The sequence below is a fragment of the Lepidothrix coronata genome, unplaced genomic scaffold (genome assembly GCF_001604755.1).
Source record: "Lepidothrix coronata isolate B3197 unplaced genomic scaffold, Lepidothrix_coronata-1.0 Scaffold147, whole genome shotgun sequence".
Taxonomy (NCBI): domain Eukaryota; kingdom Metazoa; phylum Chordata; class Aves; order Passeriformes; family Pipridae; genus Lepidothrix; species Lepidothrix coronata.
The window spans coordinates 1,395,206-1,419,786 of record NW_016690327.1 but is presented as its reverse complement, the minus strand read 5'-3'; the positions used below and the strand labels follow the sequence as shown (position 1 = coordinate 1,419,786).

The 24,581-nt window shown below is 45.7% G+C and overlaps 1 protein-coding gene across 3 annotated transcripts; it reads right to left on the bottom strand.

Annotated features, from left to right (window-relative positions):
- On the bottom strand, window positions 1–24,581 carry AGO3 (argonaute 3, RISC catalytic component). Of its 3 annotated transcripts, none has more exons than XR_001876920.1 (20): window positions 24,537–24,581; window positions 18,019–18,190; window positions 16,806–16,926; window positions 16,055–16,263; window positions 14,731–14,867; window positions 12,540–12,674; window positions 10,601–10,688; window positions 10,309–10,456; window positions 9,884–10,003; window positions 9,277–9,399; window positions 8,967–9,100; window positions 8,358–8,542; window positions 7,923–8,082; window positions 7,124–7,214; window positions 6,113–6,307; window positions 5,643–5,777; window positions 4,982–5,083; window positions 4,403–4,602; window positions 3,195–3,363; window positions 1–2,576 (listed from the first exon to the last, which is right to left on the bottom strand). XR_001876920.1 is itself a non-coding variant. In XM_017828281.1 (19 exons), exons 1-19 carry the CDS (start codon window positions 24,553–24,555, stop codon window positions 3,255–3,257), a joined length of 2,583 nt encoding a protein of 860 aa, XP_017683770.1. In that variant the 5' UTR covers window positions 24,556–24,581; the 3' UTR covers window positions 12–3,254. The 3 variants fall into 3 exon arrangements, 1 of the variants encoding a protein (XP_017683770.1); XR_001876921.1 differs by having other exon boundaries at window positions 1–682; XM_017828281.1 differs by having other exon boundaries at window positions 12–3,363.

The window sequence follows — 24,581 nt, the reverse complement described above, 5'->3', positions numbered from 1 at the left end:
TTTTTTTTTTCTTTTTAAAGGAGAGCAGGTACAAAAATAAAAGAAATCCATATACTCTGAAAATATACTGGAAACTGCCACCACAGATGAGGTACCATTTATCCCGACCCCCCACCCCCAAACTGCAAACATCAAAATATATATGTTTTTAAACAAAAGAAGAATATCTGGCTATTTAATCTCAGTTAAAATGACAGCACCCTTTGTTACACTTGATATTTCACACCATTATTTCTCTTTTGAAAAAAACCCAAGATATCTAACTAACCTTGATTCCTTGCTTTTCTCCTCATTCCTTAGTGCAGTAATTGTCCATCTCCATTTAAATAAATATAGCAGCTACAGCATCATTAATGTGTGGCCCTCACAACGTCAGTAACTTGATATCGTAATACAAAGAAGTATCGGCACTTGACGTAGATATTTGCAAAACCAAGAAGAGAGATTAAAACTTCCAAATACTCTTCACATGAAAACCAGGTACAACGTTACCTTGACAACTGAAGTCACTTTGCCAATGAAGGTTCTTTAGTTTTTGGTGAAAGCAGCGAGCAAAAAAGCTTCTCAAATCCGAGTTGCCGAGCGTGGGTGGGATGAGAAGCATCCAGCAGCTTTGAGAGGAGAGTCAAAAGGCTTTGTAAAAAGGAGTTTTCACCTAAATGCCAGAACTCCACAAGAACTCCTTGTAAAACAGAGAATTTTTAAAAAAAATAAAAATTATTTTAAAACAAATTTCTGTAAAAAGCCTAAGCTGAACCTGTTACAAACGGCACCGGTAGAGGCTTTAGGAGAAAACTGTCAGGTCACAGACTGGGAAAAACATCCAAGAGACTTATTGAGAAACCACCTTGCTCAAAGGACTCTGTCCCACCCAGCTCCCTGCACCAGGTTTCTCTGAAGGTGCTGAGAGGGAACAGCCCTGGCTCCAAGGGTTCCTGATCCCTTGGGATCTGCTGAACCCCCCAAGCACCCCCCACCTCCTCTCCGAGCACCCCCAGCCCTGCCCACCCTCACGACTGTTTTCAGTGCAATTTTAACTTTGCCAGGTTAGTCTGTTTCCATTGTTTTCCTTGATTTTGGGAGATAAAATAAGTATCTACACTAACTGTTAGTAAAGCTCTTGTGGACAGTTGTGAGCAGCACTACGGACATTTCCATACAATATACAAATGCACAAAATACAGTACTTGGTTTTCTGGCAGAAAAAAGGGAGGTTCATGCCTGGTGAAGCAAAACGGGCTCAGATTTTAGGCTCAAAATACAGTATATTGGCAAACAGTGGATTTGGTGAGAAAAGAGGAGAGAAGCTACTTAGACCAACCCACTGGTTTTCATGTGAGAGCAGGTGGAGGTCAGGAGGGCTGGGATCACAGCAATGCCCATACAAACATCTGCAGTAAATATACTATGAACCAGTGCAAATAAAAACAGTCAAAAATGCAGTTCACGAGTTTACAAAGTGCAAAACTCCCCAGTCCCCTCGTTGAATAAACGCTTGTCTCTGACATCTTAAACATTGGTTTTAAAGTGGAATGAAAGAGTCTCATCGGTTTGATTCACATTTCAGCGATTTAACATGTTAGAACTATCCCAGCCCTCTTTATTTGCAAAGTGAAATGAAGTTACCAATAACTTAATTTTAAAAGGAAAGTCATTATCAAAGAGGAAAAAAGCCTAAAAACTTTTATTAATTCCAGACATTTTACTGATGTCAAATAGGTTTAACTAAGCATGTAAAAACTGAGATCTTAATACAAAACCCTTTCCATTTAATTCAAATATGCTCCACATTTCAAAGCCAAAAATAAGGCCAATTCCTTTGTTAAATCAAAAGACTGCAGCGACAAGTAAAGCTTGCAGAAGTCTAGAAGCATTTTTGTAATTTTTTTTTTTTTTTTGATTTAAAAAAGGAAAATTCAAGATTCCTTCTGACTATAAAACTTTCCTTTCAAAATTAAGGCTTTTACTTTGTCCTTTTAAAATCCTGGAGGTGTCCATTCTCCCACGGTCCGTGGTACAGACACTGCTTCAGTACAGCTCAATGGACACAGTTTTTCTTTAGAACGCTTATTGCACTAAAAGATAGCAAAACAAGTTGTCAGTTTCTTTTTTTAAAAATAAACATGGTTACACTTCTAAAAAATAAAAGTTGATGTTGACCACATGTTCTGTAATAATTAAATTAAAGCATTATTATTACTCTAATAAATATAAAAGAAACAAAAGGAAGCTAAACTTCAAACACACATACATATGAATCACATTAAGGTGTGAGAGGCAGCAAGTAAACTAGCAGGTTTCTTTTTTTTTTTCCAAAAAGACCTTAGCTCTAAAGTTTCAGTTCTGGTGGTTACTGTACGTCATCCCAGAAAACCCGGGACGTTGGATCTCACGTGAAGCTTCAACAGATTGGACTTGCCAGATAGGAAAAATTGAAACTTTCGGACTAGGTGAAACAGCAGCTTTAGTAAATTCCCCAGGGAGCAAGAAGAGTTGGGTCACTACTGCCTGCACATGAACCACGAGCTTCTTGGATTGCTTTTGAAAGGGAACTCTTGGAGCTGAGAACTCCAAAGCTGTGAGAAAAGACACAAAGGCAGCCGTTGGCTAAATTAGGTTCAAATTATTGGATTAGTGTGCAAAACTTCTTCCCCCCTCTCTGTTTCCTAGCTAGTGCTGCACATTCCAATGCACTCAGATATGTTCACATTCGAATGCTCGATGGCAATACTGGGAGAAGGATTCCTCAATGCACGGGGGTTAAAAACTTAATTATTTTCTTTTTTTTTTGCACACTTCCCTCCCGCCAAACAATCACTGTGATTGTTCCTAAAAGGTGGTTTGCTTTTTGTTTTTAAATTCCACAACAGATTTTAGTTTATTATTACTATTTTTTTTTTTTTTTGCAACAATAGTTGTGCTGCCGAGCAACTTGAGGTAAAGGCAGAAGAGGGTTAAACTACGAGAAATAATAATTAAAAAAAAAAAAAAAAAAATGACGGCGGCGCTTCCCACAGGAGCCCGCCCCAAAAAAGCAGTTGGCTGGTTTCATATTGCATAATAGTGCTGTGTTCCTGGATGAAGTAAACAATCTTCCTCGTGTCAATTTAAGGGTGAGCCTCTCGCCCCCTGCACAGCGTCAGCTCCAGCACGATGGGAGGCACAGCCCCTAAACCAACCCCCTGGAAACATACATTGTATGTGGCTTAAGTTCTCAAGTTCTCCTCTCGGTGAGTGTCTCCCGGGTCATTGACTTAAGCGAAGTACATCGTGCGTAAGGTGTCTTGGTGAATCTGTACAGCCTTCGCCAGGGCCTGGGGGTCTCGCCCGTTGCTCTGTCCTGACACGTGGCTCCCTTCAGCACTGCAGGGAACGAGGGAGAGACAGGCAGGGCTGTAAATTGTATTAATTTGGATCAAAAAGCTGCTTTTGCATCTCTCCCGACAGAATCGCAGGATCACCGAGGATGGAAAAGACCTCCAAGATCAGAGTCCAACTGTGCCCCATCCCCACCTTGTCCCCCAGCCCAGAGCACTCAGTGCCATGGCCAGGCCTTCCCTGGGCACCTCCAGGGCTGGGGACTCCAAACCTCCCTGGGCAGCCCCTTCCAACACCTGACTGCCCTTTCCATAAAGAAATTCCTCCTGCTGTCCAACCTGACCCTCCCCTGGCACAGCCTGAGGCCGTTCCCTCTCCTCCTGTCCCTTATTCCCTGGGAGCAGAGCCCGACCCCCCTCCTGTCAGGGAGTTGCAGAGCCAGAAGGTCCCCCCTGAGCCTCCTTTTCTCCAGGCTGAGCCCCCCCAGCTCCCTCAGCCCCTCCTCATATGACTCTCCAGACTCTTCACCAACGTTCAGCAGAGTAACACAGCACCAGGAAGAGAACTGAATACTGAGGAGAATCAACTCTTCTATTCACCCAGCAACCTTGAGGCTTTTCACAAATCCCTCCACCGTGGCTGCTCAGCTTGTTCATCTAAAAATAAGCCTGTTATAAATATATTGATGGCTTGAAGGTTATAAAATATTTCTGATGTACGGAGTTAGATAAGTGGAAGCACTTAACATTTGGTTCATTCATGACAACTCCGATCCTAAAGCAAATAACTAAATGTGTTGCTTGATTCCCTCAGACCACGTCAAAGTCATAACAAAACACTTCAGTGAACTACACTTGATTCTTTCAATCTGAGTGTTATTCCACAGAATCCACCAACCCACCCTGGCCTGATGCAGAGCAGCAGCTGTCAGCAGTGATGATCTCAAGACTGGTCCCAGGGGTAACAAAAACGAAACGCAAACCCAGGTGGTTGTTTTTTTTTTTTAACCGCAGTCAGGTGGCTTTAGGTCTGACAGTGGAACAGAGGTCAGTGGGGACACAAACCTGAGCACACAGTCACTTACCTGTCGTGTTCCTTGTCCACGAGGTGGTACCTGGCCCGGAATGCCACCAGGTGAGCGTAGTAGGCCGGGGCTGGGATGGACACGGAGCGGGTGCAGCGCACGTAGGTGTGGCACAGCTGGTACGTGAGGAGCTGCAGCTCATCCGCTGTGAAACAGTTGTCATCCCACAGCACGTGGTAGTGGGAGGGCCGGCTGGTTCCCTGTGAGAGGGGAACATCCATTCACTCACCTGGTTCCAGACAAACAAGTCACACCAAGTTCAGAAGGGGTCAGACTGTCCTGTCTGAACTCCCACGGAACAGCAGCTGAAGAACATTCAGCCTCATGTCAGCCCTAAAAGCACTTAAAGATGAGTAAGTAACATTTACCTGATTATACTGCTGTAATTATTCTTGCTTGGATAAAACCCCACCTGCCCCACTAAGTAAATAACACTTAGTCCCAAAATAATGTGATGTCATATAAAACTGAGATAAAATGACATTTCCCTCCCAAATAACTGTTTGCAAACAGGCGTCGCAAAACGGAGAAAAACAACACGTTCTAAATTCACATTTACTTACAAAGAAGCAACTGTACCTGTATTCCAGCATGGCTACAGAGGTAAAAATCGAACTCGTAGGGGTGTGTAATGTCTGTATCTACAGTTGTCCCCGCTGGAATATTGCCACTCCGTCCGACCTGGGGAAAAGGTTTGTTAAGTGCGGCCTCAGCTGTTCTTACAGCTCAACCCTAATGGAAAACACAAGTTTCTATTCACCACTGGCAAGGGTTTGGTGCAAGAAGTGCCTCAGGAATGTGCCACTAGAGCAGCCTGGGAGGTTTGACAAGGACACTGGATGGCTCTCCAGCACCTCAGCACTGCACCTACAGCACTTCAGAGCTTTCCAGCTCAGCCTCAAGAGCTGCACAGACATTTGTATTTCCAATTGTCAGCTTCAGCTTGGATCGACTGACTCAGAAAAAAGGCTCCACCATTTTGTACTTTCTGCTGTTCCAATTGCTGGGGACTGGTCCTGGTTACTCACAGGAACGTCAGCTCCAGTGGGGATGTGTGGGGTCTTTTAACCTACTTAGGTCAATGATTTTTCCATTTGGGGCCACATTTTATCAGTCCAACACTTCCCCAAGTGCACAGACAACCAGATGGACAGAGAAGCCCACCCTATATTTCCTCCAGCAGCATAAGAGCTTGACATGAAGCTTTCCCACAAGGCTCCTAGGAGAGGGCAGTGCTCACCCTTTCTGTTCTGTCAGCACAGAACAACCGCGTGTGGTGTCGCTTCTGCACCACGATGTAGGTGATCCCAGGCTGGTAATCCTTCTCCAGACTGATGCAGGCTTCTCTAATGGCCAGCAGCTCATAATACAAAACCTACAAGAACAGAAGAGTTCAGGTTTTCCTTCCATTGCATTCTACACACAACACCTAATAAAGGGGCTGTAGTTAACAACACCAAGTGCAACTTTGCTTTAGTAATCTTAGGAAGCACCTAGAAATACGTGGTTTCCCAAGTTCTAGGACTTCCCCTTCCCAGACAGGAAAGAAGCAGCAACTCTTCTTACCCAACGTGATTAAGAAATTCTCGACCTCAAAGTCTCAATTACTCTCTGCTATCTTGGTGGTAAGCAACTCAAACAGCACAAAACGAGACCTGGAGTTACTGTGGAGCAACAAACCCCTCCCAAGAAACCCCCAACTGAACCCACCTGTCGGAACTGTCCCTCAGAGACCCCGTCCCTGTAGAAGATGATACGGGTGGGCTTGAACCGTGTTGACTTGTAGAACTGGATGAGCAGCTCCCTGACCATGGAGGCCAGGTCCTGGATGATCTCCTGCCGGGGCCGCTGGACCCTCACCGTGGCACAGTACCGGCTGGGGTGGGCATCCATGCTGCCTACAACCTGCGGGCACAGCACGGCAGCCAAGGCTTCAAGATCCAATCCATCCAAAGAAATCAACAGCAAAAAAGCCAAGAGCAGCAATTGTCAAGTAAAAGATGCTTATGTGAAACAAAAGTAATCTGGAGTAGGTACAGGTTTAACACCTTCTGAGAGGAGGTAACAAAAATTGACCTCAAGCACCCTGAAATGCATCTACAGAATTTGCCTTCCCCTCTGTCCCACACCTCATTAATGCACATTCTTATAATCCAGACAGACTTTTTCCTGTGAAGTTTTCTCACTTTTTACATGGCCAAACACCTCAGTTTCCCTCAGTCACTTTAAACACGGACACAGTGTCCATAACTGCAACCAATGACATCTAAAATACCAAGGGGACAAAACAGAAGAGGACTGACCAAGCCTCCAACCATCACCTTCATCTCCTGGACTGTACCAACACAAAAGGTAAGAAGTATCAAAAATATTTCTGCCAAACCAGGCCTTTAGTTACATTTTTTTCCTTTAAAAAGACAAGGACATTATTAGCTAACATCACCAAGTTGCATTATTTCCTTGAGAACATTTTTGCAGAAATATATTATTTAGCAATGCTATCTTACCTTGATTTAAAAATTAAAGAGCTAAGAAACCAGACAGAAGTATCAAACATTGTTTTTTCCTTTTAAAGACATGACTTTTAGTATCATTGGGAATGTGTACAAAGAACTGGCATAAGCCCTGACAGGTATTTGACACAGACACAGTCCATGAGCTGCATTTTGTATTCTAACATTTACCTAAGATGAAAAAACACGTTAATGTAACAAAACTCACAGCAGCGATGGAGGGCTTCTTTCCATCTCCAGCTGGAGGGTGAGTGACATCAGCTCCCAAAAAGATCACTGGCTGCTGGAACACAGAAGGTCTTCAAAAAGAAAAAAGTGCTAAGTCACACTCGTAGCTGAGCAGCTGCCACAAGGTCGTCGCTCACGGGGGGGCTGTTTCTGCCTCAGCCTTGTCAGGTACCGGGGCCAAGGCTCAGCAAGGGGGTCTCTGCACAGGAGGTGAACCTGGAACCTGCCCCAGCACAGAGTCCAACACACACTGGGAACACACTGCCAGAACTGGGGCAGGATTCTGGTGAGGAACAGCCATGGAGCTGTTCCAGGGGGGATTCTGTGGGGAACAGCCAGAGTTACACCTCAGTGGCACATCCAGCTGCTTCCAGAGCCTGCCATGCTGCAGGTGATCAAAGCAGTGCCTGGAGATCACCCAAGCCCCACTGTGCTACAGCATCAGCCCTGCAGCTGGGAGCAGTGGCACACACATTACTCTGGCTTACAGGACTTAGAGCAGGATGGTCTCCCAGGGCCTTTAAAATACTCTCCCACACAACCACTGCTTCACATTTCACCTTTGATACTCATCAAACTTGGCTTAAAACCGAACTCACAGGCCAACAACCACTCAGAACCTGTGCTGGAAGGAACTGAATTCTACCTCAAATATCATGTACTATTACCAGAAGAATGTTTCAACTTAAAACTTGGCCATATTTAAATTTTGGGTGCTAAGTAGCAAAAGTAACCACACCTGTTAAAAGAAAAGCCTGAGTCAGTCTCCAGAGTCTTACCGTTGATGAGGTACAAGGATGTTGTTGATTCCTCCTAGTTTAACATTGATCTTCAGGCACAGATTTGAGAGGGTCTGTGGAGATGTTTTGATGACGTTCTTGACCTGAACACACTGTGTGGCCATTCCCAACAACGTATCTCCCACGCGCTTCACCTCCGCTGGGAAGCAAACAGGAGGAGACAACCTGAGTCCATCTGAGGTTACTGCTGCATTTTGATCTTAGATTAAGTCACAATAATTTCAGTGCACATACTCTGCAGTAACTTTCGACTTACCTGCGTGCTCAGACCTGCTTCCAGTTTATCTTCAGACACAAAACACTGGTTTCTAATGCCTAAAGAACGGTCCTAAATAATTTCCTAACGTACGCTGGGCAGCAAATTTCTCCCAACGATACCTGACCAACCCGGCAGAGACAGAGGTGTGCCCTTACCATACACAGGTGTTTTCCCTGGCAGGATGACAATGATGAGCTGAAGGCCCGAATAGGTGTTCTTGAGGTGTCGGAACATGGGCTCCACACTGTCTGCACCCTGGGCATACTTGCAGAAGCAGGGCTGGCCCTGGATGGGCATCCCGGCGTCCTTGGAGATCTTGCGCAGCTGGTCTGTGAAACCCCTGAAGAGCAGCACAGTTTTGGGTTTTTGCAGTAGCAACAGCACACAACAACCAAAGCAGAAGGGGACCAAAGAACTGTGGTAGTCAGATGACAACAATTCCAAACAGCTTTTTAAGAAAACATTCACTGTGTGGAGGCTGTGCAGCTGTGAAACACCACAGGCCAGAACGAGGGGGAAAACCCCAAAACATTTAGACACCTTAAGTATTTCATTCAAGATACCAGAAGGGACAGGACCAACACCCCACAAGGCTCCCAGGCACAGTGTTTTGACTATAGCTTCCAGCAAGGAAGCAAACCAGCCTGGATTCTCTCTGTAAGACCTCAGATGATTAACCCAGGTAAATGCTCATTAGAAATCCTGTACTCGTGTTTCACTTCATTAAGAGAACAGTCCAAAGCCTGAACCATGACATGCCTTACTTCAATATTTCTTCTCTGCATTGTCTCTGTGTTGCAAAGCAAGCTATAGCCCACATCTTGATCTCCACACCAGTGTGGAACTGCTTCCCTCTCATGTCCCACACTCCATGGCTTGGGGTTGCCACAGTTCGATTCTGGGGAAACAAAAGCAACAGACACTCAAGTGGCTGCAAAAGAAGCTGCCTGTGCTACCTGCAGTTTCAGGATAACAAAAAATCAATTTATCATTCAAACTCTTATCCCTGTTTAGTCAAGGTGCACAGGAAATCCCTCCTCAAAATGGAAAGCAAAGGAAGAGCCAAAGCCTCACCCGTCCCCCGTACTGCAGCATCGGGGCTGGGAGCACACGCCCCGTCACATGGGCCATCTCATCCCGCACCTTGAACTGGAACTCTTGGACAAATGGATCTGCATCGTAATTCGCACTTCTCACCTAGAAGAAGAGGTTCTCCATGTTACAGAAGTATCTGATTATAACTCATATAACAAGCAACAGACTAACAGGAACACTGCAGAAGTGTTCAACAATTTCACTGGAAAAGGCTCGGATTTAACTGCTCAACACAATCCCCAGTAAAAACAATTACTACCATGAGTTATCTTGGATGACATGTTTTTTTGTTCCCACTTGTTACTGAAGTGCTCACTTGTAGTTTGCCTATTCAAAAGCATTTTGTTTCCTCACAGTAAATAAAACACCAACTTGGAATTAATTGTAGAGGTGACAATGCAAGAGCCTGTACTACAGACTCAAGCTATTGTTGAAGGCTATTGTAAATAAGTCCTATTAAGAAAGTAGTTACAATCTGTTAAGTTAAAGGACAAGAAGGAATGAAAAGCCTAGGTTGGTGTATAGGAAGTTTTGCACTGATGGAATCTAGCCCAGTGTCACCCCCAGCTGGGCTCAGGGAACTCACCAATCTGCTGATTTCCTCCTGCCTGTCTGGGGCAGACCTGGCTGTGGCTTTTATCATGGTCGAGGTCTGATTGTCCGTGAGCTTCTTGATGCACCTCTGGCCAGCCACGATGTTACACACCTGCAGGGGAAACCAGAGGCATTAATCCACAACAGGAGCACTCAAACTCCAACACACCACACACACAACACCATGCTGTCACCATAAACCACAGCCCCAGCGTGTCAGCAACTGCATGCTCAGACTTTCTTGTAGCTCTAAACCTTAAAGCACTTTAAGATACAGACAGTCTCTAGTGAAATTAAAGTAATGAACATGTAAATCTGCAAACAAGCTCATGCTGCAAAGAGCACTGATTCTTAACTTTTTGCAAACTGAGAGAACCTACCCCAAACCCTTCTGATTTATCAGAGTAAGGCCCTTACTTCTAAAGGCAGGTAGGTGTGTTTTTGTTCCTGTCCCACTTGCAGACAAGGAAGGTGAGGGTATTTCAGCTGGAGGTTGTATTTCTCTCTGAAATACTGTGCTACTGTCCTCTCCACAGTCTGGCCATTTTCCAGCTGCAAAGGAAAGCTGAAAAGACAGACATTTTAGTAAAGTCTTAGTTGCCAAATACCATCATCTCCAAAATGAATGAAACCTCAGGACTGAGTGTCCTGATAGCACACTCAGTGTGAAGCTATCACACACTCCACGCTCTGACAAAAAGCCTCTTACGTTTGATGACTTGCAGGTCGCCTCGTTACGTTGCAGACACGGTACTTCCTTCTCATCGTCCCACAGTGAGTCACTTCTACCTTCAGACCTGCAGGAAAGCATCAAAACCCGGTGTCATAACTACCCAAAAACGTGCACAGGAGACACAAGGTTTCAAATGACAGAACACAACAGCTTTGGGGTCAGCATCGAATAGCACAAACATAAGGAATTATTATTCTCTAAACATTTTTGCTTTCATTTTAATTTGAATTCTGACTAATCCTGATTACTACCCTCAAAAAGAAATGATGATGTATAACACTTAACGTTCAGTGTCTTCTGAATTTCCTGTAGCACTTCCATTTAACAGGCACTGACTGAACTCAGAGGCCTGTTTTCACCATATCCTCTTGTTCTCATTCCCAGTCTTGTACACCCTCTTCAAACTACCAGTTCCAATGTAATTGAAATTAAGAGGGCAAACCCATATTTCTACTTTATTGTCTTCCCCCCCCCAGCTTTATGGCCACATTCAGCCTGTAACTTTCTTTAATTCCACTGTCCAGGTTTAACTTTAGATTTTGAGCATCTCATCTCAAAGCACTCAGCCTCCAGAGCAGAGCCTCTCCTGACTTATCTCTACCCATGATCATCATGACAGTGGCAGCTCCAAAATCAGGTCCCCATGTACCAGACAGTAGACTGTGCTTGGTTTACTGGGGACAGAGACATCCCAAAGAAGCACCAACTGTACTTCTTTGCTCCCTGACAACACTAATTGCATCAATAACATCAGTATTACTCAGAGGACGGTACAGTCAAAAATAAACCACCACTGCCCTGACAGAGCATTAAGAGAAAACAAAGAAAAGAAACCACGGGGCACTGTGACCACAGAAAAGGGCTGTGAACACATATCTGGAACCCATCTCTGCTCTGCCATTTCTCTGCTGTGACACTACCAAGGCACTGCCCTCCCACAGTGCTGCTCACACACTGCCAGTGCTCTAATGCAGGGTTTGTTTTGCTCTATGTGGTCACAGCCTGGATGGATTTCCCAGATCCTACAGCAGCAAAGACAAGTTTCAGAGCAAAGGTGGTATTTCAGTATTTTCTGACTATGGTAACAGAGTTTCTGAGGCACCTGAGATCAAGCAGAGGCAGCTCCTCGCTCTCCAGTTACCCATCCTCCAGGACAAAGACAGATAAATGTAAAAGGAGGCATGTTAGGACTACTACAAAACAATTCCTTTAAGGTTTTTTTCACTAATGACTATGCTATGAACACATCCCTTTATGACTATAGTTCAAATTTACTTTTTAGCTGCCCAGTATTTCAGTAGAGTCTAATCTTGCATCAGTGTTTAAGAGCTGAGCTCCTTCAAGGCTTCTCTCTCTGCAAGTTACACTGGAACGAAGGATATGGGAAAATGCAGGCCCAAGTAGCATATATGGAGTGAAACCACTCAAACCAGCAGCTTATGCAATTCCTTTGGAATGGAATTTGGCCTTCAGCTGCAAGTGGTACTTGTTTTTCCACAGGGCCATCAGTTATTAGAAGCCACTGCAACAGCATTCTTTCAAAGAATCGGTGTTAGCCTCGACATCAACGTTCACTTTGCCACAGGACTGGAACAGCAAGAGCCCACACACAATGCCAGGTGGCCTCAGGGACCCAGGCTCAGGAGGGGTTGGCACCAGCCACCTACCTCTGCCCAGGCAATGAACAACATGCTCTCTCTTTCCCTCTAAGCCACTGGGAATGTTTTTCAGCTTTCATTTCCGCAGAGCCGCATTGTTCCATTCCGGATTAGAACTACAAACATGGATACTGCAATTCCCTTGGCAGTTCCAGGCCCTTCTGATGCATGCTATAGCCAGGCTTCCAGTTAAAACAAATCCCTTAGGATTACTTTGATTGTGTTACCTGGGACCAAACAGATCCATTTCTACTCACCCTTTATCTCTTTGGTGAATTTTACCCGATGAGAATCAGTCAGAGGTCTTGGTTGTTCATCAATATTATGAATGTCAAGGACTTCACACATGAACTGAATTACGGGTTGTGCTTTGTAGAAGGCAGTGGCAGAAACTACAAAGAGCAAAATATTAAGTGTAAAAAAACCCCAACCCAGTCAAAGTGTTGTGAAGCAGCACATAAATGAAGGTTTCTTAGAATTCCACGCAAACCTCAAGAAAAATGCTTGTTTAAAAACAGGTCAGCAAACCCTGCCACAGTGAAGCATCCAAATGCCAGTGGAGGGCCCATGGTGACACATCAGTCTCCAGCACAGTCATCCTGCTACTGCTTTGCATTTCAGAGGTTTGAAGGGTTTTTCCCCAGGGAACATTTATTTCTAGAGAGCTGCAACGCCCCAGAGAGACATTCTCCTTCACCTCTGTATAGAGCTGCAGACGCAGGATTAATATCTCTCTACTGCACTTTTTTATATTAAAAGCTAACATTATTCAACATGCAAAATAATTTTGTCAGTTATACAATCTACTCAATTACTGAACCAGTACTTGGTAGAGACATGAGCACTACTTTGACCACACACAAATTGTGTTGGTGTAGTGGGGAGTGCAATCCTTGAACCACTCCAATCTCTGACCCTCCTCACGTGCTAATGACACCATCACTTTGACAGTACGCTGGTTTTAAGCAGGACAGTTAATTCATTCCATGGAAGATCATAAATCATCTACTTGACAAAGTTACAAGAAATGGAACACCACCTTTAGTAGGGAAGAGTGAGGTGGCACCAGATAGAGCTCAGTCCCATCCTGTTCCACACACTGAAAACTTCAATTGGCAACAACAGAAAAGACATACTCGACAAGCATTTATCAGTTTTCCAGATCTCATGTACCAAACCTGCCACATCTGTGCTCACACAACCCAACATTCCTCAGACATGTGTCACTTGAGCCGGCTGCCAACTCCCCGTGACGCACCAGCCACCTCCGGACGCCTCAGTTACTGAGTGACCCCAAATCCTCACACTCCCCTCCCTGGCAGCGTGTGGGTTGTCTCCCACAGCAACACTTTCACAGAGAACCTTGTACAAGTGAAACAACCAAAAACATCCCCAGTGATGGGATTTGGAGGCAGTTTCACAGCCTCAGACCACGACCCAGAGCGACGGCTCCGTGAGCCGCCGCTCACAAAGGGCTCGGGTTTCCCACTCACAGGAAGGACTGAAAGATTTCTACTCCAAGAGTTGCTACTTCACTTGCTACTGCTGGTAAGAAAAACTTGCTTCACAGCACAGTACATCATCAATTGGTATAAATTCATGCCCTTCTCCTGCCTGAACTGCAGCTCTCTCAGTACCTTGCACAGAGAGAGACCAGCACTGGTTATTTCTGAGACAGGTAAGATTTTGACATTTGTTTTTCAAACCACAGCCGATGCTAGAAAGGCAATTTTACAAGAGCAAACCCATCTGAAGCCACGTGAGTATCACCCACAATTTAGGTAACCCAGAACACGCAGACTTGCAAATTTTCAGTGTGAAAGCTCAGTATCTCTGATATTTTATTCTGCTCCAAGACAGATGCGAAACACAACCTGACTGTCTAACCTGGAGCAAGACAATTTACCTTGGGTTTATAGAGCATTTCAGACAGTGAGAACTGAATGTGAATCAGAGGAAAATTCAGGCAGCACCTGCACCTCCACCACTGGCACTTTTCAGTGGGGGTTTAACAACTAAACAGACTCAAGTGCTCAGTCTCACACAGGCACCAGTTGCTCTCAGATCCATTCATCTGGGACTCAATACAGTGGTGCAGAGCAGATCTGCTTTTGCATAAGAAAGCCCAACCCAATCAGCCCTATTCACAGAAGTGTTTGGGATATGTTTTACAGAGTTTTCTTGGAAATACTGAGTGCTGCTCTCTGTGTACAGCTGCACAGAGACAACCTGCCCCTGTCACTGGGGATGGACCAATACAGAAATTCAGCAGGAAAACAAGCCATGTGCAATTCCTTCCTATACAGGAATATTGGTTTTTATATGGCAGTTAAACTTCGGCTCAAACACCGACATGATGACAAATCCAGCGAAAAAAGAGACTAGAATTTCTAGGCAGCCTTTGCCATATAGGTCTGGTCAGAATCTCTGCCCTGAATCTCAACTTACCATCGATGTTGAGCATCATCTTCCACATGGCAGGTCGGACTGACTGATGGAATCCAAACCAGACCTCCCTGCCCCCTCCCAGGGGGTGGTCATAGCCTTCTGGAGCTGAGAAGAAGGAGCGGCCCACAGGGGTGTACCTGGTGAAACAGGTGGCCACACGTTTTTGCTCTTGCCTTCCAAACATAAAATTTATGCAATCAAGATTATAACACACAGCACTGTTATTTTTTTGGAATTTTGTGCACCAGGAATCTGCGCCAAGAAGCAAGTTTAAACAATATACCCTGAATGCTCCTGTTCCCATCACAGTGCTTTCAAATTCAGACAAAACATTTACTATTTTTAGAAATGCACAACCACTTTCAGTTTTTATGACAAATCAAGAACTAAATGAACTTACCCTTCCTGATTTTCTACCTCAAGAAGGTAAAGTCTCCATCATAGCAGAGTCTGTACAACAGCCCTGTCTATACTGCCCTGACCCTCCAACACCATTTTGCCTGTTTCACTAAGGAACTTTTTAATACAGGATGCACCAACAGAAGGAAAAGCTGTGGGGGAAAAAAAGAACTAGAGGAACTACTGCTTCTCTCTCTGGTAGAAAACAGCTGCTCCTGAACCTCCCCACCTCCTCAGTTTTGTAATCACAGGCATTAGTACAGAGGTTAACATCTAAATGTTTCCTTCAGCTCCAGGGAAGCTGAGGAACACTGGCTTCCATAAAACCACAAGCCCCTTTTTTTAGGGGCCAGTTACAGCCAGTGAAACCCCCCAGAGCAAAGCCATCCTGGTGCCTAAAGCCAGCCAACTTCAAAAGTAACTCTCACTGACCAAATCAAGCAAAATTAACTTCTCTTATTTGTTATTTTTACCTCAAACCCCTGAAATTTGGAGACTGTTAGGATGTGCATCTAGTCCCAGTCACGTATTTCAGCCCTGAGAAACTCACACTGGTGATGGGTGTCAGTGGATTGAAGAGACTCCTCCTGCCTTTCCACAGCCACTGCCATCAAGTGCAGACACTTGGCTCAAGCTGAGCAGAACCAGGACAGCAGAGCTCCAGCTCATGGAACCTCTCAGCACGGCAATTAAGGCCTATTATCAGTGCCTCCTGTTCCCTCATCTCTTCAAACACACATCACCTGCTCTGCCCACAGAAACACACTGGTACACAATTGGCTCCAGTCTCCCCCCTCAGCTCACCAGCTGTGCTGCACAAGGGGAATGAGCAGCTCTCCTTTTCACCTGTGAAGAAACAGGGATGAAGGTGTCCCAGTGGGGATACCTCAGGTAAAGACAGACTGCAGGAAGACAGTGAACCTACTTCATGGAGGGGAGGTGTCGTAGCACCACATCGACAGCATGAACAGGGTTAGTGCTGATAGGTTTGTCTAGTTCCAGAGGCTCAGGCAAGGTTCTTCCTGTCAAAACTTCATGCAGCAAGTGCCAGCTCACCCGAGAAACAAACTTTATTGACACTTTGAAGGGACGGTCTTTTCCACCTTCTCCCGGTAGTGTCACATCCAAATCCACCTGGGCAGGGCAGGGAAGAGAGAAATAAAAACCAGCTGTTTAACCTGGAGTCTGGTAGCCTTGAGTTTCCACTCCTCCCCATAACTGGGCCAGAGACTCAAACTCAGATATGGAGGACACAGCACATTTGATACAATACATTATAAAATGCACAGAGTGAAGAGAACTGGGCCCTGACCAAACAGAAGAGAATCATGTAACTTGTTGTCACCTCAAATCGGAAACTCTTCATTCCAGAAAAAACATGGTTTGATTTTTTAATTCATCCTAAGAGCATGTTTTACAGTCTGCAAAAACGAGTGTTTAACAGATTTTGCTGTACAAAGTGGCTACTAAATCCTAGGGGAGGTTCTGTTACCTCTAAACTATTACCTGCACATTTACACACGCAGGAACTTGCAGGAAATACATCACAAGGACTCTGGTTCAGCACAGCTACTGTAAGACACTTCCAGTTTTTCTGAACTCAGCAATATTAAAAGTCGTTTCTTTTTCCTTCCCACGAAGCTGCCACCAGTACAACGTTCTCCCAGTTATCTTACCCCAGTAGTGGCCACAGGAAGTGGATTGGCTGTATAGAGGCTTCTTTTCCCATCATAAACTGGTCTACGGTCCCCAAATATTGTCACTTTAAAATGCTGCACCATGGAGTCCACCACATCCCTGGAAAAGGGGATATTTACACTGAGGATGTTTCCAAAGAAGGATCAGACTGGAGTTGGCTCCCAACCCCTACCCCATGTTTTGCTGAAGCAGTTTCAATAAACAGCACTCAGTGATTTATAAACACCCACTGGGTATTCCAAAAGGTGCTTCACAGGCTTCAAGTAAAATAATAAATAAACACTAAATGATAAAATCAGAATCAAAGCAAATGCTCAAATATTGGGAAATATTGGAACTGAAATAACTTCAGAAACTCCTAGAAATGACTGAGGCCTTTGTGTCACCTTTATTACGGAGAATGAGGACACAGTTACCTTGGAAGAAACCCACAAGATGGTATTGTGATAAAAAACAGTACAAACTCCCAGCTGGAAGCTCTGCCAGCTCACTGTAGAGTCTGCAGCAATGTTCACCTGCTCCTCAACTAACGAGAATTTTGAATTCTGCCTACACTGGTTATAAACATGTGGTACCCTAACAAAAAAGTCTTGGCTTTAAGTCCTTAATAACCTGAGTTTTTTACCACAAAATTAAGTAAAAGCCTGATCAAATTTGCACACAATTAAAGATTCATCTCCCTTGCTTTATTATAAGTTGATGGCAATAAAGATTAACCTGATATAAGCACTGAAATCAGGCTTGAAAAAACACCATAAAATTTTTATACAAAAAAGGCTTCTTGACACAAGTAGTAAATAGAACCAGAGAGACTTTTGCAAGACCTCTGACTGAAACCTGCCCTCGGGATCTGAATTCTTTGGGGAGCCTTTGTGTTTCTGTGGCACAACAGCCATATCTCACTTGACACACAATTCCCTCGTTCTACAGATGGAAACACTTTCCTTAGGCACCTGCAAACCGAAATTCCTGCACAGCAGCAGCTTCCAGGCACCATTTCCTGGCCAGGCAATATTAACCCAAAGCACTTCAGGAAGATGATAAATATTGACTTCCTCTTCAAGCTACACGAGCAGCAGCACTTTCACCTCCCAGCTGGGAGGTGGGGAAAGGAATTCTCCCTTTCACAGTTCCTGATGGCACTGAACATTCACACTGGCACAATGCACAAGATGAACTTCATCTTCTCACCTGTTCACCCTCCGAGGACACTTATCTGGTTTGATGTCCACCTCATAGAGGTAGACATCAATCTTTGGGATTTCAACTTGGAAGCAGTTGGCCAGCAGTTTAATGGGCTTGCCCATGGTGCCATAGCCGGGACGTCTGGGCACCATGAGCAGGGGCTGTGCCCCGACGGGTCCTGTGGAAGGAAAAAACCCCACAGATTAGGAGAGAAGCACAACAGACAATCCCCTGAACCAGCTCCCAGGACAACCGGGTGGGAAAACGGGAAATCAGCCGTCTCCAAGAGCACACATCCAGCAGCCTGCTGCCCGCCACATTCCAAACAAACATTTGCCCACTTTTAATTCTGAAGCCTCCACCCACATCTAGGCTGTTCTCCTACTGATGAGCTTCTGGGATTAGCACGAATAAAATCAGGAGATTCTGGTGAGGAGATTTCCAGAACGAAAATCAACCGAGCAAAACCAAAACCAAAACAACAAAACCACCCCGTAAAAATATCAGAGAAAGTTTTACCAGTCTGTCCTGAACACCCTGGTAATAACAAAGTGGCTGCAGAGTACAAAAATGCATTAGTAGTTCTGGACTGATGCACAGGGTTTGTGACAAACTCTTCATTTCAGTGCCATTATCAGCTTAGTCTCGGAAGACAGATTATTCTTGAACTTTGCTGGCTGAAAATGGATGAAGAGTAAGACCATTACCTCCTGTCTAACTGCCCCCACAAAGCCAATTTGCCAGAAGAGTAAAGACTCAGATTAAGACACAGGATTGTAAAACTCTTGATTACTCATGGACTAGAGAATACTCAGAGCTTCTCAGAGAAACATCCAAATCTGCAGTGAGATGGGTGTTTTCAAAGTCAGCTAAAAACACCTGCCCAGTAACCTGTTCCACTCTCATCTATTTAATTTACTTTGCACCACTTAGATGAGAATCCTGCACTCCAGATCTGCATTACTCATGCCTTACAAGCCAAACACAGTAGTAAACATAGTCCATTTCCAAGAATTTCTACTGGTATTTCCACTTAAAAATACCTCTTTCCAGTCAAGAAGCAACAACAAACCCAAAACCCTTTGTAGCCTGAATTATAAGAAGTTGCTCGTGGTACAAATGCCCTGATTTACAGAGCACTCCAGTGAGTTAGTGCAAAGTTCTCCCCTCTCCTCCTACTCGGTGACGCAGGCGACTCCAGCCCACTCCTTTTCATAGCAGAGTTAAAATGTCAAGTGCTGGGAAAAATGTTTTTTATTTGCCTTCTGATTAATCTCCATAATTCCTGGAAAAAGAACCTGCACTGTCTTGAAGGAAACCGTGTCCTGAGAACAGGTGAACATCAGAGCCAAGTTCCCCTGTAACATTTGTCTGGCTCTACCCAGAAACCTCCCGAAAAATTCTGAGCGAGGCTGGCGTGGAGCCACGAGATAAAACAAAACAGAAACCAAGAAGCATCATTTAAAACCCGCTCACAGACTCTGCTTATGCAAAACTTGTTCCAAGCATCTGCTCTCTTCAACTTTCCCTTCGTTTTAATACTCTCACACGAGTACGAGCAGCTCTACAATTCACTCCAGCTACACTGCAGAATATAATAAGCATATGCAAAAAGCAGTTACTACTAAACATTTGAGTGGCATAAAGGACTCAACAGCTCATTTTAATATTCCAAAGACATACACACCACAGTTGGTTTATATTTAGTTCCTATCTGTGGGAAAGACTAACAAAACTGCCCAAATAAAGATAACGCTTAAAAGGTTATTTTATCTGGCCTGCCCTGTGTACCCCTCACCCAGCTCAGCCTGGAAGGCTCAGATTTTGGCAGTTGGGGATTAAGTGACCAATAAATGAATAAGAAGTGCAGGTCTACACACTGCTCAGGCATAATTTTTAGAAATTCAGCTATTTTGCTGTCACTGGACACATGTTCCCTTGGACAAATTAACTTAAAAAACCCGAGTGTGCTGTAAGTCAATTCTGCCATTACTGCCCACTCAGAAGATCCTGCTTTCCAGAAGACACTGAACTGCCAGATTGTGTGTTGTGAAAGTCTGTGTCACTGGCTTCAAAGCTGTGACTCAAAGCCCAGTAAAACACAAATAAACCAGCGACGCTCTGGGGCCGGTGCTGCTGCCCAGCTATCGGTGACTCACCCCACCTCATGCCTGAGTCCTGTGTCAAACTCATGGAAATAAACACACAAACCAAAAATACTCCGAGCAGCTTCGATCTGCAGAGCTCAGGGCGAGCCAGGGGCAGGCTCCTTCCTCCAAGGCATTTAACCACTGCAAAAACAGAGTGGGCAAAGTCTCAAAACCCTTTGTCAAGGCAGCAGCTCTGCGGGGCCTCCTCCTGCTGTTCCTCGGTGCTTCCAGACAGCAGCTCTGCCCTGCTCAGCTGCCCACAAATTCTAGAGGAGAAACTTCTTTGTGTTGAAGAAACCATTCTACTCTGCCATTACAGCCTCAGGAATGTACACATCATGGAATCACAGAATGCTTTGGGTTGGAAGGGACCTTAAGGATCATCCAGTTCCACCCCCTGCCATGGGCAGGGACACCTTCCACTAATCCCAGGTTGCTCCAAGCCCATCCAACCTGGCCTTGGACACTTCCAGGGATGGAGCAGCCACAGCTTCTCTGGGCAACCTGTGCCAGGGCCTCCCCACCCTCACAAGGAAGAATCTCTTCCTAACAACCAACCTAAACCTCCTCTCTGCCAGTGGGAAGCCATTCCCCCCTGTCCTGTCACTCCAGGCCCTTGTAAACAGCCTCTCTCCATCTTTCTTGTAGGTTCCCTTAAGGTAAACACCAAAGATGTTCTTAAAAACCCAAGGAAAACCCTCCAACCCAAGCCTGGCTCAGCGTGCCAGAGCAGAGCTCGATTCATAAAACCCGCTCAGGAAGGTCCCCAGCACTAAAAGTCACCTGATTTATAACAGAAAACAAGGAACACACAGAGAGGAACTAAAACTGGTGCCTGGGACAGATTCTTGGAAGGCTTTTGTGCAGCCAGGGGGACAGCTTGGGCTGGAAGGGACCTTAGAGCTCACCCAGTTCCAGCCCCCTGTGGAAGCCCCTCTAAAGGTTTGGAGGAGCTCTGAATGCAAATCCTTGCCTCTGTGGGATTATCGATGCTCTGATCAGGCTCGAGCAGCACCCGGAGGAATCCTGGCCCGGGGCCAAACACCACGCGCATCCACCTTGGCAACCAGAGGAAGCCCTGCTGGGAATGAAGGCTGAGCACAGCGAGCAGGGGCTCACAGACCTGCAGCTGCTTCCAGACACCCCTGCACGGACAACCGAGGCTGCTGGCAGGCACCACAGCTTTACAGCACCGAGCAGAATCCTCATCCCTGGCAGGATGCTCATAGGAAATGCAGATTTCCTTACATGATCCTTTCCTTACAGAAGGGCCTCCCAGCAGAAAATTATCCTCTCTCCTACCGTTGCTTCAGCATTACAAAACCAGACTGCATTATCAGAGATAACTTAACAGTTTTATTTTTGTTTATACAACCATTCTAAATTTCTAACTGAACGGGTGATGGAACAGACCAAAAGAGACCATTGAGGCCTGAGCAGGTAAAATACAATTTAAACTCTGGCTCAGGACCACGAGGCAGATTTGTGGAACAGATCCCAGCCTCAGGCTGGAGCTGCACCCGGGAGAGCTCCCCATGGAGGGGGAAAAATAAAAGATTCCCTTGCAGAGGGCCCCTGGCCTCTGCCTGGACTCAGAGGCCCAGCCTGTGGAGCTCTAAGAAAATCCTAACACTACCAAAAAATAACTTAATTCTAGATTAAAAAAAACACATAGGGAAGATCAGATTCAAACGTTGGTTTCAATAATCGAGCTCCTCCTGCCAGAAATCCAGAATTGCCTCATTTCTGTCGCTGCGGCCTCGCTGGGTGGCATTACATTATTTATGAGTAATGCAATCCACGTTTTCTAAACATTCCTCCTTGCAATTTAGGGTTTGGGTGTTTTTCAAGGTTTCAGGTATTCAGTCATGTTAAAACTCATCAAAAGCCAACATTTTGATGCCATGCTCAGTGACTGCCAACTGCACAAGCAAACACTGGCGTGGTAACTCAGTTCTGGCCCAATGGAGTTACAGAAAACACAATGAAGTGTTTTGGGAGCATTTACAAGACAATAAATGCTCCTGAACCATTAAAAAAAAATCTAAATGCTAAGAGCTTTAAGCTCAAAACAGCAGTTTATATGCACATAGTGAAGTTAACACCCAACTGCTCTGGGAGAAGGGAACAGGCCAGCCCACACAAACCCTGGAAGACTTTTCCCTGGAAGGTATTTCCACAGACCAAAATCAGGAAGGTAAAAATTAGCTCAAGAAATACTCTTGACACCTTCCTGCCCGAGAAAGCAAAGCTCTGAGGATGAAACAATTTGTAAAGTTCATACTGTGAGTCAAACAGCTTCCACAGCAACCCCAGAGGAAATCTGCCATTGTATCTCACAGCACAGAGGAACTTTTGAAGGCACCTATGAATCACCCCCTTCCCTCCTCTACCCCACCCACAAAAATGGGACTTTTAATGGGCCTCCCAAATCACTACTCTGAACTCAGAAAGAGAAAAGCAACTTCTCAGGATTTTCTCTGCCAAAGTTTGTACAGAAAAGCAAATGGAATATTAAAAGTGCCTGTTAAAAAATAGAGCGAAAACTCCAAACAACGATTTAACACTTTTAGCACAAAAAACTGTGAGCTCTGAAGGAACAATGCAGACATGGAAATAAAGACACACACAGCACTGATCCAACTCGGTTACACCATGGAGCATCCCCATCTGGTTGAATCTCTCTGCCTTTTAGAAGTTTACTTCCCATTCTCCTGGTGGAAGTGCAATGTGGGACACTGGATTCAAGTACCAAGAGCTGCTTTTCCTTCACTGTACCTTCTCCCAGTGAACATTTTGCTCCTATTCCTCAGTCACTTGACTTCGCCACGACTTGCACCCTGAGCAGCCACCTTCACATCCTGCTCCTGCTTTAAGCCATGTTCCAGTTCCACAGACTGGGAGAGCCATATTTTCTAGATTTCACAGGCTGAGCCTCTCACACAAACAGGACATCACCCACAGCACTGCTTCACCTGAGATGTGCCTGCACACACTCCCACACTTCACTCCAGGGATACTCACACCCCCATCTCTGCTCCCTTCTGCTTGTTCTATCCCATGTTTTCGCTTCACACACAGAAAAGGAACCACATCTCAGTGTCCTCCTTTTGATGACAAAGCTTTAACCCTCGTTTGTTCTGCCAAGGATGTTTTGTGTCCTCCTGTTCCAACACCCCAAAACAGCACACTTAACACTTCCCTCATCACACAGCAGAGGTGGAAGAGTCACCCATTGTGCTGGACACAGGCTGAGCCCACCAGGAACACTCAGCTTTGCTAAAATCCAACATCTTGCAGCCCAACAACATGTAAACTCATTCCAAAGGGAAACTAAAGGGTTTAGGGGCTGCTCTTGCAAATCACTTCATCAGGAGACAACTACCATTGCAGCAGGTTATAATTAAAGTTAACAGATGAGTGTATCACCTGAATTCCACCAGACTGCTAAAATCCTGCATCTTCCTAAGATATTTTCAACTCCTCATTAAGCCAGGCAACAGCTGAGATGGGGAGTTTTTCCAGCCAAATCCATCCTTGTCCTTAAATCTCCAAGTAAGTTACAAAAGGCTCCACACATGGAGGTGAAAAGGCACATTTTGTGTTGGCACCTTCAGTCTCATACTCGTATGTTCAGCACCTGTGGCACCTCTTGATGTGACAGACACAGAACTCCAGGTGGCTTTGGACATTCCCTTTGCCATCCAGGTTCAGTCAGGGAACTGCTGATTAAACACTGCCCAAACCTGAACTGTTCTGCCAACCTTGGAGAGAAATTCTTTCGACAGACCAAAGCAGAAATTCCTTCTCTGATACTCAAAACCCATTTAAAACACAAAGCTTATAAACACCAAGCACTTGCTTCTCTGGCAAAGGGATCAAACGGCCAAAATGTGAAGATCCTCATAGAATAGTTTGGGCTGGAAGGGACCTTAAAGCCCATCCAGTCCCACCCCGTCCCATGGGCAGAGACACCTTCCACTATCCCAGACTGCTCCAAGCCCCTTCCAGTTTGGCCTTGGACACTCCCAGGGATGGGGCAGCCACAGCTTCCCCGGGCAATAACCACCCTGGCGACTGTGGAGCAGCACACCCAGAGGCGCAGGAATCAGCCTTAAAACTCAGCGTGCTCCGCAGCGGGGCCCCATCCCGGGGGAGCCCTCCCGGCCGGTCCCGGCTCGGGGCGGGTTACGCAAGGCGGGCGCTCCGGTTATGAAATACCGCCCGTGCCCTCGGCCCCGCGCGGGGAACCCGCTCCATCGGCCCCGGGGCCGTGCCCGTGGGGCTCCCCGGCCCCTCCCGGCCCCGGGGGCTGCGCGGCGCGGGGGGACCCGCTGCGGGTGCCCGCGGGGGCCCCGCCGGGCCCGGACTCACCTGCGCTGCCGATTTCCATTCATGGAGCTGGGGCGCAGCCGCTCG

What these genes read in the sequence shown, in the direction of transcription:
- AGO3 (XM_017828281.1), bottom strand. An exon ending in AGGGAAAACACCTGTGTATG is followed by an intron (nt 8,083 to 8,357) that starts GTAAGGGCACAC and finishes TTTGCTTCCCAG; the next exon opens with CGGAGGTGAAGCGCGTGGGA. An exon ending in GTGCTGACAGAACAGAAAGG is followed by an intron (nt 5,084 to 5,642) that starts GTGAGCACTGCC and finishes CCTTTTCCCCAG; the next exon opens with GTCGGACGGAGTGGCAATAT.